The 17,726-nt window shown below is 39.8% G+C and overlaps 1 protein-coding gene across 1 annotated transcript in view; it reads left to right on the forward strand.

Moving 5' to 3' along the window:
* Positions 1-17,726, forward strand: part of LOC126243507 (WD repeat and FYVE domain-containing protein 3) — a 324,242-nt gene that overhangs the window by 95,052 nt on the left and 211,464 nt on the right. The window contains exons 14-16 of the mRNA XM_049948168.1: positions 2,892-3,037; positions 3,202-3,349; positions 12,630-12,821. Coding sequence (XP_049804125.1) covers positions 2,892-3,037; positions 3,202-3,349; positions 12,630-12,821 — 486 coding nt within the window. The remainder of the gene's footprint in view (positions 1-2,891; positions 3,038-3,201; positions 3,350-12,629; positions 12,822-17,726) is intronic.

The following is a 17,726-nucleotide window of genomic DNA, read 5'->3' on the forward strand; positions in this document are numbered from 1 at the left end:
TGTAATGGAGGATTGGGACTCAATAGTGGGAAAAGGAAGAGAAGGAAAAATAGTAGATGAATATGGAATGGGGGAAAGGAATGAAAGAGGAAGCTGCCTGGTAGAATTTTGCACAGAGCAGAATTTAATCATCACTAACACTTGGTTCAAGAATAATAAAAGAAGGCTATATATGTGGAAGAGACTGGGAGACACAGAAAGGTTTCAGATTGACTGTATAATGATTAGACAGAAATTTAGATACCAGATTTTAAATTGAAAGACATTTCCAGGGGCAGGTGAACTCTAATTGCATGTTATTGGTTATGAACTGTAGATTGGAACTGAAACTGAAAAGAGATAGGAATTTAAGGAGATGGGACCTGGGTAAGTTGAAAGAACCAGAGGTTGTTGAGAAATTCAGAGAAAGCATTAGGCAACAGTTGATTCGAACAGGGGAAAGGAATATAGTAGAAGACAAATGGGTAGCTTTCAGAGGTGAAACAGTGAAGGCAGAAGAGGATTAAGTAGGTAAAAAGACAAGGTGTGGTAGAAATCCTTGGATAACACAAGAGATATTGAATTTATTTGATGAAAGGAGAAAATTTAAAAATGCAGCAAATGAAGCAGGCAAAAGGGAATACAAACATTTAAAAAATGAGATTGATAGGAAGTGCAAAATTGCTAAGCAGGAACGGCTATAGCACAAATGTAAGGATTTAGAAGCATATTTCTCTAGGGGAAAGATAAATTAAAGAGGCATTTGGGGGAAAGACAATACGAAAAGCTCAGGTGGAAGAGCAAAACAAGGATAATGGAATGCAGTTGAATTAAATCAGGTGAATTAAATCAGGTGATGCTAACAGAATCAGATTAGGAAGCGTGACACTTAAAGCAGTAGATGAGTTTTGCCATCTGGGCAGGAAAATAACTGATGATGAACAAGGTAGAGGGAATATAAAATGTAGACTGGCAATGGCAATAAAAGCATTTCTGAAGGAAGAAATTTACTAATACTGAATAAAGATTTAAGTGTTAGGAAGTCTTTTCTGAAGGTATGGGTCTGAAGTGTAGCCATGTATGGAAGTGAAACATGAACAATGAACAGTTTAGAAAAAAAAGAATAGAAACTTTTGAAATGTGTTGCTACAGAAGAATGCTGAAGATTAGATGGGTAGACCACATAACTAATGAGGAAGTACTGAGTAGAACTGGGGAGACAAGAAATTTGTGGCAAAACTTGACCAAACGGAGTTCCTGGTTGATAGGATCATTCTGAGACATCAAGGGATTACCGGTTGAACATTGGAGGGAAGTGTTGAGGATAAAAATCATAAAGTGAGACCAAAGAATGAATACAGTAAGCAGATTCAGACAGATAGAAATTCATGTTTTGCTTTGAATGTAATTGATCTACACCATATTGTTCCTACACAATTATCTATCCATTTTTAAATTATATTTGGTAGACACAGGAAACTTGATACTTATGCAATTTGTTAATTAAAAATTAGGATGGAATTAACTTTTATTCTGTATGAGAAATATTACCTTATATCTACTACTACTTCAAATAAACTAACGATGCTGAGAAGCATAGTCCATACTGTGCTAAGAAGAGAGTTTTGAGAGACAAGGTGGCTTGATATTTGGAAAATTAATAATAGCATTGGTAAGCTGATTATTTTCATGTGGGGTATATGACTCAAAGATTCTCAAGGGAAATTAGGGTTCAGTGTTCTGTTGATGATGGGGTCAATAGGGACAAAGCATAAGCTCATATTGGGAAATAATAGGTAAGATAATTGGGTGTGCCCTTTTTAAAGGAAACATACCAGATATTACATTAAACAATTTAGGGAAACCATGGAAAATTTAAATGTGGATGGGCAGAGGGGGAGATTTAACCTCACTCGTCCCAAACATGAGCCTGTTGTCTTGGCCATCATGGCAGCTCACTCAGTGCACATGACTCAGTGCTGGAAAATTATTCCACTAGGAAGTCATTTACAGTAATCAAGTGCTTTTAATGTAGAAAGTGTTTTGGTTCTTAAAATGTGTTGACAGTGTAGGAATCATTATTGGCTGCCTCAAGTATATGAAAACATTTACTTCTCTATGGATCTTGACTATTACATTCCATCCACAATAATAAGATAGCCACAGTATTGCTGGGTCAACTCTAGGACACTACTGAGGTACAGAAACAGTTGAAAGAGAACATTTTACACTGTTGAGGAATGCTACAAAATAGTCAGTCTATTTTTATCACTTGTGAGCTGCTTGGGGGATACCATTGTGCACTGTCTGCAGCAACTGCATTTTTTAAATGCTTTTTCTTCTTTTTCTTTTAAAACATCATCTGATTATTTGATAAACAACAGATCCCTTGCTCTATCCTGTTGTTGATTTTTTAGAGCTCGTTGTGGACACACTCTTTATTTGTTACCGGATGTACCACAGTTGCTTTTCCTTTCACAAATGCTTTGTTAGCAGAAACCTTTTGTATTAATGAGCTGATGAAAATATGAAACAAGATTCAGAATCACATTCAGTCAGATTTTTTAAAAGTTTGTTCTGGAAAAAAAATTTAATTTCAATACAAGAAAATTAAGGAAGGAAATTAGGTTTAGTGGTTCCCCAAATCAGTGTCATTAAAGAAACTATGTATACAATTACATAAACATTTTTGTTGTCCATTCAGCAGTGAATATAATTTCTGAATCTTTAATCATTGCTCCTGTATAAGACACAAATCCCAAGCTTTTTAAAGACATTTATTCTTTAACATTGACAGTGATGCTCTTAAGATGACACGACAGCAGAAATTACATATTCTTTTCTGTTTTAGCTTGTATCACTATGCTTTAAAGACTGTTAAAATTATGATAAATGTCCCTCTTTCTTTCCAGATATGCTTAACAAGTCTCTGTGACACTCTGAGGCTCTTGGGCTGTTTTTCTAGTCAGCAACAATTAGAAGAGTGTGATGACACACTGCTTTCGAAAGAGGAAAATACATTCCATAATTTATTTACAGGGAATGTTCTCGAACCAAGGTAATAATTAGTATCCATGATTGAGCTGTGTCACAGATTGTTTCCATAAGCATAGTAGAGTTGTCACAGATTATTTGCGTAAGCAGTAGATATGAGTACAGTTTTCTCATTGTATAACAAAATTGCTATTCTTTTGCTTAACGCCACTTGTGTTCCTTTTTAAGCATTCCAGATCACATTCCAGTACAGCTGTCATACGCATGTTTAGTTCTTCGGATGCTGTATGATGTGGCTCTTGACGCATTTGAAAAACCTAACTTGATGTCGACCGTAACCTTCAAATCTCCAACCCATCGAAGGCATCAGTCAGAGGTACAGAAAAGGGAAATTGAGTAGAGAAAGCTTAATACAGCTGCTCCTTACTTTGAGTATCTTCCTACCCCTCCCCCTCCCCCTCCCCCTCCCTCCCTCCGCATTCCTTTTTGTTTCTGCTGGGCTGTCTGTAATTTTCTATTTTGTCTTGTTTTCAATTACTGATTGCTATTTCAGCCCTTTATATGAAATTGGCATCATGCTGGAAAGTTCTGGATGGAACACAAATGATGAAAGAAGTAAGGGTAACATTGGCTGTATAGTTTTAAGGTGTTGAGAAGTCAGCAGGCACATAAACAAGGCTGGTGGGTTTCCGGGTTCCGCTGAATAGGTCAGGAGTCCACTACACACAGGAAGTGGCTACACAGGTAGCAGATATGCTGTGTGGAAGGGTTTTAGGTTAGAAGGTCTCAGGGAACCACAGAAAGAGCATCCATGTAAAAGGGGGTAGGTAAAACACAGTAAGGTAGTTGTAGAAACGATTGGTATTGTACTTGTAAATTGCCGTAGCTGTGTTGTGAAATAATGAGAGCTCCAAGCCCTAATAGAAAGCACTGAAGCTCATATAGTTATAGGCACAGAAAGCTGGCTAAAACCTGAAATAAGTTCAGCCAGAATTTTTCCAAATGATCTAACAGTGTTCAGAAAGGATAGATTAAATACAGTTGGTGGTGGAATATTTATTGCTGTCAGTAGTGAAACTGAAGTAAATAGTTCCTATGAAATAGTGTGGGTAGATGTTATACCTGACAATCAGACTAAACTATTAATTGAATCGTTTTACCGACCCCCCGACTCAGAAGATACAGTTGCTGAACAGTTCAAAGAAAACTTGAGTCTCATTTCAAAAAGGTACCCCACTCATACAATTAGAGTCGGTGGTGACTTCAATCTACCCTCAATATGCTGGAAAAATTATATGTTTAAAGCCGGCGGCAGGCATAAAATGTCACCCAAAATTGTACTGAATGCTTTAACAGAAAATTATTTTGAACAATTAATACATGAGTCCACTCGAAGCATAAATGGTTACGAAAGCCTAGTTGACCTCTTAGCAACAAATAATCCTGGACAAATAGGGAGTATTGTGACAAATACAAGGATTAGCGATCACAAGGCAGCTGCTGCTAGGCTGAATACCATAACACCTACAACCATCAAAAAGAAACGCAAAGTATATCTATTTAAAAAAGTTGATAAAAATGCTCTTAACATCTTTTTAAGAGACAGTCGTCACTCCTTCCAATCTGACCATGTAAGCATAGAAAAGTTGTGGAATTACTTCAAAGAGATAGTATCGACAGCAGTTGAGAGATGGTACTGATCCCCCATGGTGCGCAAAACGGGTCGGATCGCTGTTGCAGAAGCAGTGGAAAAAGCATGCCAAATTTAAAAACACGTAAGATCCCCAAGACTGCCAAAGTTTTGCAGAAGTTCAAAATATAGTGCGTACTTCAAAGCAAGATGCTTTTAATATTTTCCACAACGAAATTCTGTCTTGAAATCTGGCAGAAAACCCCAAGAGACTCAATCAATACCTTTACTCGCGATACACAATGTTGAAATCACTGATGGCAGTGTCTCTAAAGCGGAGTTATTAAACTCAGTTTTCTGAAACTCCTTTACCAAAGAAGATGAAGTAAATATTCCTGAATTCCAATCACGAACAACTTCCAAGATGAGAAACATGGAAGTAGATATCCCTGGTGTAACAAAGCAGCTTAAATCACCTAATAAAGCCAAGACCTCCAGTCCAGATTGTATACCAGTCAGGTGCCTCTCAGAGAATGCTGATACAATAGCTCCATATTTAGCGATTATATGTAACTGCTAGCTCACAGAAAGATCCGTACCTAAAGACTGGAAAATTGCTAAGTCACACCAATACCCAAAAAGGGATGTAGGAGTAATCTGCTGAATTACAGGCCCATATCACTAATGTAGATTTGCAGTAGGTTTTTGGAACATATACTGTATTCGAACATTGAAGTACCTCCAAGAAAACGATTTATTGACACATAGTCAGCACAGATTCAGAAAATATCGTTCTTGCGAAACACAACTAGCTCGTTATACTTATGAAGTAATGAGTGCTATCGACGGGGGATGTCAAATTGATTCCATATTTTTAGATTTCCAGAAGGCTTTCAACACCATTCCTCACAAGTGCCTTCTAACCATTTTGTTCGTGATCTACATTAAGGAAATAGGAGACAATCTGAGTAGCCGTCTTAGATTGTTTGCAGATGATGCTGTCATTTACCATCTTGTAAAGTCATCAGATGACCAAAATGAATTGCAAAATGATTTAGATAAGATATCTGTATGGCGGGAAAAGTGGCAACTAACCCTGAATAAAGGAAAGTGTGAAGTTATTCACATGAGTACTAAAAGCAATCCACCAAATTTTGATTACACGTTAAGTCACAAATCCGAAGGCTGTAAATTCAACTAAATACTTAGAGGGATTACAATTACAGATAACCTAAATTGGAACGATCACATAGATAATGTTGTGGGTAGAGCAAACCAAAGACTGCGGTTCATTGGCAGAACACTTAGAAGGTGCAACAGGTCTACTAAAAAGACTGCTTACACTGTGCTTGTCCGTCTTATTCTGGAGTATTGCTGTGCGGTGTGGGATCCGCATCATGTTAGACTGATGGATGACATCGGAAGAGTACAGAGAAGGGCAGTTCGTTTTGTGTTATGACGAAATACAGGAGATAGTGCCACAGACATGATACGTGAATTGGAGTGGCAATCATTAAAACAAAGGTGTTTTCCATTGTGACGGGATCTTCTCATGAAATTTCAATCACCAGTTTTCTCCTCCTATTGTGAAAACATTCTGTTGGCACCCACCTACATAGGGAGAAATGATCATCATGATAAAATAAGAGAAATCAGAGCTCACACAAAAAAAAAAAAAAAAAAAAAAAAATTAAATAAATTAAGTGCTCGTTTTTCCTGTGTGCCGTTCGAGAGTGGAACGGTAAACAGCCAGCTCAAAGGTGGATCATTGAACCCTCTGCCAGGCACTTTATTGTGAATAGCTGAATAATCACATAGATGTAGATAGATACATCACTGAGCTTCTGGATGATGTCCTTATTCATGCAGGTTAACTAGGATTCAAAGTTGGTTTTCCCTGTTTGTCAAAATTATTAGTTAATATAACATGAAGACTGTTATTATTTGATCACCTGTGTTTTGAAAGAAAATTGGCATCAAAATTTCAGCTTATGCAGTACACAGTAAATCAATCTCATTTGACTCACATATGTTGAACACTTTCCATGCTGTCTTTGGTGAATTATTATTTATTGTCTGAATATTTGGGAACATTTAACAATTGAACACATGTGCAAGATAAGGCCTAAAACTTCTTTTTCTAAAACTGAGGAAATGTTGGTGGTTTTTCATACTGATTTGTAACTGATATCTGTGGGACAAATGTTGTATGAAAGTTCTGATAGAATGTAAGTACTTTCAGGTTTAAGGAGATCACTCACTGAAAAGCTGAAGCATTGAGTCTTTGAGGGACACACACACACACACACACACACACACACACACACACACAAAACAAACAAACAAAAAAAAACTTTCTAGCTGGGGAGACACCACACACACACACACACACACACACACACACACAATTACACTACATAATGCTGGCTGAATGAACAGTGCTAGTGGTACATTTCAACAGGTGGAATAGGTTGTAGTGGGGTTTGTGTTGAATGCAATGGGTAGAGGGGAGAGAGGTGGGAGGCAGGGAGAGGGATTGGGGATGGGTGGCTGAAGGTTTGAAGGGAGGCAGCTGGTTTGCTGGCTAGGAATGCAAGAGGTTGATGTGTCGGATACGTGGGCTAGGCATGTGACACAGAGTTGTCGGAGCCAAAGGTGACCAGTGCACGCTGAAGGTGATATGGCGACATGAACTTGGAGGGCGTGGCAGGATGGGGAAACTGTTGGATGGAGAGTGTGGGGACAGTCGGTTACCAGAGATTGAGGCCACGGCGATGATGGGAGTGAAAGATGTGTTGAAAGGATAACTCCCATCTGTGTAGTACAGAGAAGCTAGTGGTGGAGGGGAGGATTCAGATGGTCTGGGTTGTGAAGCAGCAATTGCAGTTTAGCATGTCCTACTCAGATGCCTGTTGTGCCACCAAATGGTCAAATTTGTTCCAGTTTGTCGGTGGCAATTCATATTGGTGGACGGCTGGTCAGTTGTCATACCAACATAAAAAGCTGTGCACTGTTTGCAGCAGGGTTGGTGTATAACACAGTTGCTTTCATAGGAGGCGCGGCCTCTGGTGTGATAGGATAAACCTGTGACAGGACTGGACTAGGAAGTATTGGGTGGGTGGATTGGTTAGGTCTTGCACCTTGGTCCACCCCAGGGGACACGATCCCTGTGGCAAGGGGTTCGCATTGGGATTGGTATAGGGATGGACTAGGATGTTGTGTAGGTTAGGTGAGCGATGGAATACCATTTTATGAAGGGATAAGAAGGGTCTTGGTTAGGATGTTCCTCTTTTTTTGGACAGAATGATACATCATCAAAGCCCTGACAAAGGATGTGGTTCAGTAGTTCCAGTCCAGGGTGATATTGTGTGAGACACCCTGATAAACCCGCAGGACAGGACAAGTAGTAGGAATTGTGGAAGGGGGCCAGAATGAGCGGCTGTCAGTTACACTCCAAACATAACACTTTATTTAGTTGTGCAAACATTACAGCACAACTTCTAAGCTCGACTACTGACAGAAAACGTCTTTAATTCTAAAACGGCTGAAGGCCTATGAATTAAATACAACTGCTATAAATATTTTTTTTGAGACAGAAGGCTCTAGGCTTTTACCTTAAATAGTATTTAAGGCCAAGCAATGTAAGAGTTAACTAGTCAGATAGATTAAGTTTTTTAAAAGTGGCTGAAGGCCGATAAATTTAAAACAACATAACTGCAATAACCTTTCAATAGGCAGAAGGCCCTAGCTTTATGACCAATAAGAAACCTTACTCCAAAACGGTTGAAGGCCTTTAGTTTTACCTTGAAAGAATGTAATACTTGATAAGTAAGAACCTTAAAACTTAAAGTGGCTGAAGGCCAATGCTTTTTAAAACAACATAACTGCAATAACCTTTCAACAGGCAGAAGGCCCAAGCTTTATCTTCAGATAACGTAAGACTTTTCCAATTTAGAAAAACTTACTTTTAAAACAGTTGAAGGCCTTTGTTTTTAAAAACACAATTACAAGCATACAAATTCCAACCATCAGCTATGAGCCATTAAAAATACACAATTAAACACTAATAAGAAGGCAATATAGGTAACGGAACTCAGCAGTTTCCAGGGGGCTCGGTCTGCCCTTGGAATCTTAACATTCGCTTAGGTGATACTAGCAGTCTGCTCAACTGTATTCGATCTGTCGGCAACACAACCAAGGGACAGTCAGGGGCCCACTGACAAGACGACTTGCTAACCACCAACCAGTATATGAGAATTCCAAAGCCAAAACATTACAGACATAGCTGCCCACAACCAAAAATACATTAAGCTGTCCAAAACTACACACTATGTTGGACAGCAACAACAGGTGAGGAAGGACACTGCCTGAATTTAAGTTAGCGACCAGGGCAGGAAACCGGAACACTAACAGCCACAAGGCAGAAAATTCCGCTGGTGCACTTGAATTTCAAACCGACAAATATAGTTAATTCCACCTCACGGCGGCTAAATTTTCGCCAACTCGAACACTCGCTGTTGTTCCCAGGACTACTGCCAACAGCGAACCACCAACCAAGGGGACAATGTGAACAGACGTGGCTTCGGTAACAAAACACCACTCAACTTTTATGTCCTGGTCGGTGAGCCACGAACCTCGTAGCAGTCTGAACAGCCCTCACACGCTCCAACACTGCATAGAGCCCAACAGCGGGCCCAGCCGACTGGGCCGTACGGAGACTTGCTTGCTGATCCGCTCCAACTGACTGACTGACTGCCAGTACGCTGACAACATTTAAAACAAGTTGTCAGTGGAAATGACACCAACTACACACACAGTTTGACAAACACTTGCACGAAGACTTGAACAACACTTTAGCAATGGCTGTGCAGTCACCGGGATTTAATACACACACACACACACACACACACACACACACACACACACACAAAATCGGTAAGCCAATTCACCCGGCACACTAGTGCCGTGTTCCAACTCCACAACTGGCAGGTCCGAACTGCCCTCCTGGCATGCTGCCACTGACTCCACAACAGACGACAACCGAGAAGTAATAGCAGGGCAGCAAAGATAACACATGAGGGCTATATCAATAGGTGCTGCTGCTGCTGCTGCTGCCGGGAAGACAAAGCAAACTCAGTGATGACAGAAATTAAAACTTAACATAATGAGGTGACAACAAAAAAAAAAAAAAAACTGGATGTAAAATAAGAGATGGCACGAGCATGAGCCACGCACGGCTCATTGGGTGTCGAGGGGGATCCATCTTTGCAACTGCTTCTTGCAGGCGGTGGGAGGACTGGTAGTGTCTGAGGATATGACACAGGAAATCTGTTTGTGAACTAGGTCTTGGGAGGGGGGGATTGCCTCTGTGAGAAGACCTTTGTGAGACCTTCAGCGTATTGGGCAAAGGAGTTCTTGTCACTGCAGATATGTCATCCACAGTTGGCTAGGAGGTATAGATATGAATTGTTGGTGTGAAAGGAATGGCAGATGTCAAAATAAAGGCACTGTTCATGGCTAGTGGGTTTAACATGGACAGAGGGGTAGATGGGAGCCATCAGAGGGATGGAGGTCAACATCCAGGAAGGTGGCGCATTAGATTGAGGGGGGCCAGGTAAAGTGGGTGAATGAGAAGGTGTTGAGGTTGTGAAGGAATGAAGATAGGACATCTTGGTCCCAAGTCCAGCCCATAAACATATCATCAGTGAACCTGGATCAGACTAGGGGTTGGGATTTTTGGGAAGCTAGGAAGGTTTCCTCTAGCTGTCCCATAAACATATTGGCATAGTAGGGTACCATGTGGGTGCCCATGGCTGTGCTGAAGATTTGTTTGTATACCTTCCCTCCAAAGGAAAAATAGTTGTGAATAAGGATGTCATTGATAAGTTGTATGAGGAATGAGGTGGTGGCTTTAGAGTGAAAAGGAGAGTTGGTGAATAAAGTGGACAGTGTCCTTGATATGGGAGGTAGGTTTCATGCAGTTGGTTGGATTTGTTGATCAAACAAAAGCATAAATTCTTTCATTATTTCATTCTTTCACTGGGGGCACAAAAGCTAGGTGTGTGTGTGTGTGTGTGTGTGTGTGTGTGTGTGTGTGTGTACTACTTTAGCTCGTAAAGGATTACTCCCATAGCTAACAAGTTTTCTTTCATTTTTGTGTGTCCCTCAATGACGCAACATGTCTGCTTTTCAGTGACTAGTTTCCTTTAATGCAAAAATATTTAGCTGTGCATCACATTTCGTATTACAAAAAGCTGTGTAAAGGTTTATTTTATATGATTAGAAGAATTACATCTAAGGAACCCTTTTTAGACATATATAAAAATAAAACATTTAGTGTAACCTCATATGAAAGTAGCTAATATTTTGTGTTGACTGCATTGCAGTATGGAGTTCACAGCTTGCCATCAGCAGCAAGGAAATTTTAGTCTTCTCCTTTCTGCAATTGCATTTGAAATCGTTATTTGATACAAATTGGAAGATTTTATTTGATGTTATTTTTGTGTCGTATATGGAGTTTTGCGACAATTTGTCTGTTGGTACATAGTGGTTAGTGTACAGTAAAACAAAGTGATTTGATGTTTTCTTTTTATGTTATTCCAGTTGTTGAGGTTGTGTAATAATAATAATAATAATAATAATAATAATAATAATAGCATCATCATCATCATCATCATCTTCTTCTTCTTCTTCTCAAATAGAGATATACAATATTTGCTTTACTGTGTTACATGTTTGTACAGTATATTTTTCTATTGAATATATATTGTAAAATGGCTCTCAATCATCACAGTTAAACATTAGCATAATTGTCAGCATAATTTATTTATCATTTCTGGTAATCCTTGAAAACAAAAGAAATTTTACAGATAATTTTTTAGATTATAGTTGGAGCACATATTTCACTTTTGTCTTTGATCATTTATCTAACTTCTCTTATATAGCACACTATTTTTGGCTTGCATTTTATTTCTTCAACTGAGATGTAAGTGCTAGCTGGCTCTGGCTCCATGTTGACATAGAGACGTGTTTGTTGAGTACTGCTTGATATCTTTCTTGTGTGGATCACTGTTTGCTAAAATGTATTCACATCGAACACTCAAGGTTCTCGTAGAGTGTAACACCTCAGTACAGTGAGTCCTCTTGCTGCTTTTTGTTGTAATACATACAGCTCTTTTTGTAGCTTGAAGATTGTTTGTATATTCTACTTATTTGTTCCCCAGTAGATTATGCTGTACATAATCACAGGATAGACATATGCAAAATACTTTGTTCTATTGGATGAGCTATTACCCACTGAATTTATTGTTCAAAGTGCATTGCATGCTTAAACTATTCCCTTCCTGATTACAGTAACATGCCAAGTCCATTAACTGAGAGGGGCATGCATTGCTAGCAGTTTTGCACTTTTTACCCATTCTATTGGCTCATCTTTCACTTCTAGAGAATTAATTTTGGGTTTTCTATTTATGTTGAAACGAATGCTGTTCATCGGTGTCTTTTTTTTACACTTAGGGTTAATTTATTGTTTTCTATCCACTTGCATACATGTGTGTGTTTCTTCAGCTTTCTCTTTTAGTACACTTGGTGACTCTTCGCTGTTTAGAATGTTACTGTCATCAGCAAACAGTACTGTTTTTCTACTTTTGACACTGGGGAAACTGGCTTGGACAGGTATTTTAGCATGTAATTAGATTTTGTTTGAGAGATCTCCATCCATTGCACTCTAATTTTTCAGGTACAAATGAAATCGCTTATTTACCAATAACTTCATTTATAGTGCACCATATTTCAAAATCAGTATTTTGTGGTCTATTGTATGCTTTGTGTTCCATCCTGTATGTTATCCAATTCAACACTTAATTTAAGTAGAAAGCAATCCATGTATAGCCAGTTATTTAACAGTAAATTAACCATATGCAGGTGCTTATATATGCTTAATATGAGAAAAGTATTGTGTATAGTCACAAGTTGCAACAACAATCCCAGTCAATTGTTGTGGATCTAATATGAACGGTGTTTGCAGTCGAATCGTCCTCCAGAGTCACCAGTATCAGCTCGTCGTGCGGTGGTGAATTCTCTAAACTTGAATCCACCTGCGCCGGACCCAATTATTGTCCACCCAGGTGTGGTTGTAGCCATGCTTCATCTCCTGCCTTCAATACACCATCAAGACTGTGACCAGCTGTCACTCACATTGCAGATGTATGCTTCAGAGGTAAGCATCTAAGATGATGTTCTTTGATTAAAATAACTTTGTGAGTAACAGTGCAATGAATTGGGGGGCTAGCGTCAATCAATAACAGGTACTTCACAACCTCCATGCGCTCTCTATGTTGTGTGAAGAAGATTGAATAACGTTTTCCCTGTGGTACAAACAAAGCTATATAGTGTAATTGTATAGATATAGAAATCTACTCACCAAGTGGTGGCAGGAGAACACACAGGCAATAAGGTTTAACTTATGCAAGCTTTCAGAGACAGTGGCTCCTTCTTTCAGCAGCAGAGTTGAAGGGGAAGGAAGAGGGGTGAAGGAAAAAGACTGAAGAGGTTTAGGAAAAGGTGTACAGTTCAGAAAAATCACCCAGAACCCCAGGTCAGGGTATATTTAACGGACGGGTGAGAAGGAAAGACTGTTTGTTGGGGACTGAACCAGACAAGATTTGAAAACCTAAGAGCTTAAAGGTGGAACATAGGGTAATATGAAAGACAGAGATTACTATTAAAACACGATGCACGACTTAATAAGAGTGAAAAGTTAAGTGCATTGTATGTAACTGAGGTGGGAGGGGAGACTGCAAAAAATAGATCAGAAAATGAGAGATGTAGAAAATTAAAGTGGAGTGAATAAAGTAGTAGTTACTATGAGGAAATGCTGAAACAGAAGGAATTAATGTAAATTAAGGCCAGGTGGGTGGTGGGAATCAAGAACATGTGGTTAATTTATGTTAATTTCTTCTGTCTCGGCATTTATTCATGATAACTACTCCTTTCTTCACTCCATTTTAGTTTCCTACATTTTTCATTTTCTGACTTGGCTATTTTTCGCCGTCTGCCCCACCATCTCTGTTACATACAATGCAGTTAATATTTGACTCTCATCATCTCGTGCAGAATGCTTTAGTAGTCATCTCTGTCTTGCATACTACCGTATCTTCCACCTTTAAGCTCTCAGGTGTTCAAATCTCATCCGATGCAGTCCCCAACAATCAGTTTTTCCTTCTCATCACTCCGATGCATCTCTCCTGACCTGGGGTTCTGGGTGCCTTTTGCGAAATGTACCCCATTTCCTAAATCTCTCCAGTCCTTTTCCTTCACCACTCAAGTTAAACTTGTGTGTGTGTGTGTGTGTGTGTGTGTTCTCCTGCTGTCGCTTGGTGAGTAGATTTTTTTTATCTGTGTGATTACGTTATATTGTCAGTAATTGATTATTTTTGTTGTTATATAGTCCATCGGGCAAACAAAGGTAGTTTATAGAAATAGAAACTTTAAACATTGAAGAATAATTGTGACTGATTGATCTCCACTGAGCACATTTATTGGAACCATACATGATCTTATACAACAGATTTTACCCTCGTGGCAGCCAAGCACTCCTTGCTCTCTGAGCTACATTCTGCCCCCTTGCCTGATGTCATATCTGCCAGCTACCAGATGATGCATTCAGTATGTTGTTTCCAATATAAAATGTATCTTTTAACATATTATGATTTAAATTGTTATATTTTAGTGGAGGCTGTGACTTGTACTGTCAAATCTATGACCAAATGAGTGAAACCTCTGTGAAATTGATGGCATGTATCAGCGAAGTGTAGAAAAATGTGTTAGTTTATGGAAGGGATATAAAACAGAGGGCAAACTATGAGGACAATGAGAAATTTTCATGGCCTCATAATTATAGAGTGCATTCTTTAACTAAAGAATTCACTTATTTTTGAAGTAGTCTCTGTTTCCCTCAATCTTCATCTGCGGAGCTCTAGTAAGCGTATGAACTTGTACTGTGGTGAATATGGCTTTGTGTCTGTCTTGGCTACAATAAAGAATTCACTATGATATTCATAGTAACTTGTCCACATCTCTGTTTTCTTATTCATTATTAAACCTAGTCCGGCATTATCTTTAATTTTGTATTGTATAACCACATACTCACCAGATGAAAAGTTCATTTCTTACTGTTAACTTCTCACTCCCACTATATCTAAGTTTAAACTATTGATCTTTTGTTTTAAATTCTTGAACTTACCTAATCAATTAAGGACTCTAGAATTCCATGTTCTGACCAAGAAAAAGCTATATTAGTTGTACCTGATGACAACATCCTACTGAGTAGTCCCTTTCTGGAATCTGAATGAAATACTGTTTAACCTCTGGAAGTTTTACCCAAGAGGATGCTGTCGTCATCATACAGTAGACCAGCATGTCACTGGTGAAATGTACCAACATAGTTTGTACTTACTTTCAGCCATTTGCAGCACCAACATACAGGGCTATGATGGCTGATGTTCCAAGGCTAGATCACTTAATCTTTCTGACTGTTGCCCCTGAAATGATTTAGAAAGCTGCTTCCCATCTTCAGGAGCCAAAGGCTAGTCTGGCCTCTGCACAGATACCCCTCCAATGTTGCAGTGTGGCCATCTGCATTGTTAAGGATTGAGGCACGTAACCCTTGCCCCTCCTCCCTCTGTCCACCATGAGATGGTGGCAAGGTCCACTATTAATGGGGGAGCAAAGACTATATCAAAAAACATCTACAAGCATAAACCTGTGACATCTGTAAGACTATACCTTGCTCTTGTTTAACAGTTTCCAGTCCTGTTTTAATTCAGTGTTGAGTGTCATGTGTGTGTAGGATTTTCACATTTTTTAATACAGATTATAGCAAGAATTAAAGTAAAAAAGAAAAATTAAGAATATTTGTAACAGAAAAGAAATATCTTCATACTACTTGCCACAGTAGTAACAACTGGAGTGAGTCTGCAGACACACACAATTTTAAAAGAACTGATGAATCTCTAATTTTCGGAATTTTTCATGATTGCTTAATCTGGATGAAGTTGAGGAACAAATTGAGGATGGTATATGCAGAGGTGCTGGAGGGGAGGAAAACATTTGAAAGCCCTGACACTGGAAGGAGACAACTCATTGGCTACTAACTAGTCCCTTGCCACATCTTAATTATTTCATACTTGACTCCACTGCCATAAATAATTAATAAGTCTGAAACATTCATTGAATACTGTCCTGTTCCCTATGGTTTCACCCATATATGTATTCAACACATATACTGAATACACCTATACCTGGCTCTCTCTGTGTCTGCCTCTTCTTCCCTCTGCCTGTCCACCACATCCTCCTCGCTCTCTCTGTCTCTTCATCTCGTCCTCCCCCTCTCTTAGTCCATTTTCTCCACCCCTGTCTCTGACCATATCTTCCTCCCCCTTCCCTCTGACCAATCACCCTTCCTCTCTCTCTTTACACCCCATCTTCTCCTCTTCCTTTTCCACCTGCCCACTACATCTCTACACCTTCCACCTGCCTCATGACCCCCTCCTCCCCCCTCCCCCCCCCCCTCTCTCTCTCTCTCTCTCTGTCTCTCTCTGTCCATTTCCTCCCCTCCTTGTCTGTCCATCCCCTCCTCTGTCCATCTTAATCTGTCTCCAGCCGTGCTCATTAGCTCATGTAGCCCCTGCAATATAGTTCCATAAAGCAGGCCGATACTGCTCCCGCAACATTCCTTTCGCAGGCCGATATTGTTCCCACACAACATGCTTGTCATGCAAAACAGCCTCTATACAATGGCCTGGGAAGAACACATTTTTGGCCGTATCTCTGCTCCTGTTGGATCTAGGTGGTTATAAATCCTACAGTGCTGATATATGTGATGCATACTGTTTCTGTGCAAATTTGGTTGAAATCGATCCAGAGGTTTGGGGGCAGATCGTGGACATACATACACACTTAAACTGTGCTTTTTATGTATAATACCTAGAAACCTCATAGTGAACCACATATTGTTCCACCAAAACCGTTTAAACAATGTGTGTGAATTACTTGATTAACTTGCTTTTACGAGGTGCATTCAAGTTCTAAGGCCTCCGATTTTTTTTCTCCGGACTGGAAAGAGATAGAAACATGCACATTGTTTTAAAATGAGGTCGCGTTCATTGTCAATACGTCCCAGAGATGGCAGCACCGTATGGCAGATGGAATTTTACCGCCAGCGGCGAGAATGAGAACTGTTTTAAATACTTAAAATTGCGACATTTTCCTTAGTTGAACAGCGTGCAATCATTCGTTTTCTGAATTTGCGTGGTGTGAAACCAATTGAAATTCATCGACAGTTGAAGGAGACATGTGGTGATGGAGTTACGGATGTGTCGAAAGTGCGTTCGTGTGTGCGACAGTTTAATGAAGGCAGAACATCATGTGACAACAAACCGAAACAACTTCGGGCTCCCACAAGCCGGTCTGACGACATGATCGAGAAAGTGGAGAGAATTGTTTTGGGGGATCGCCGAATGACTGTTGAATAGATCGCCTCGAGAGTTGGCATTTCTGTGGGTTCTGTGCACACAGTCCTGCATGACGACCTGAAAATGCGAAAAGTGTCATCCAGGTGGGTGCCACGAATGCTGACGGACGACCACATGGCTGCCCATGTAGCATGTTGCCAAGCAATGTTGACGCGCAACGACAGCATGAATGGGACTTTCTTTTCGTCGGTTGTGACAATGGATGAGACGTGGTTGCCATTTTTCAATCCAGAAACAAAGTGCCAGTCAGCTCAATGGAAGCATACAGATTCACCGCCACCAAAAAAATTTCGGGCAACCACCAGTGCTGAAAAAATGATGGTGTCCATGTTCTGGGATAGCGAGGGCGTAATCCTTACCCATTGCGTTCCAAAGGGCACTACGGTAACAGGTGCATCCTACGAAAATGTTTTGAAGAACAAATTTCTTCCTGCACTGCAACAAAAACGTCCGGGAAGGGATGCGCGTGTGCTGTTTCACCAAGACAACGCACCCGCACATCGAGCTAACGTTACGCAACAGTTTCTTCGTGATAACAACTTTGAAGTGATTCCTCATGCTCCCTACTCACCCGACCTGGCTCCTAGTGA

This window comes from Schistocerca nitens, chromosome 1, assembly GCF_023898315.1.
Source record: "Schistocerca nitens isolate TAMUIC-IGC-003100 chromosome 1, iqSchNite1.1, whole genome shotgun sequence".
Lineage (NCBI taxonomy): Eukaryota > Metazoa > Arthropoda > Insecta > Orthoptera > Acrididae > Schistocerca > Schistocerca nitens.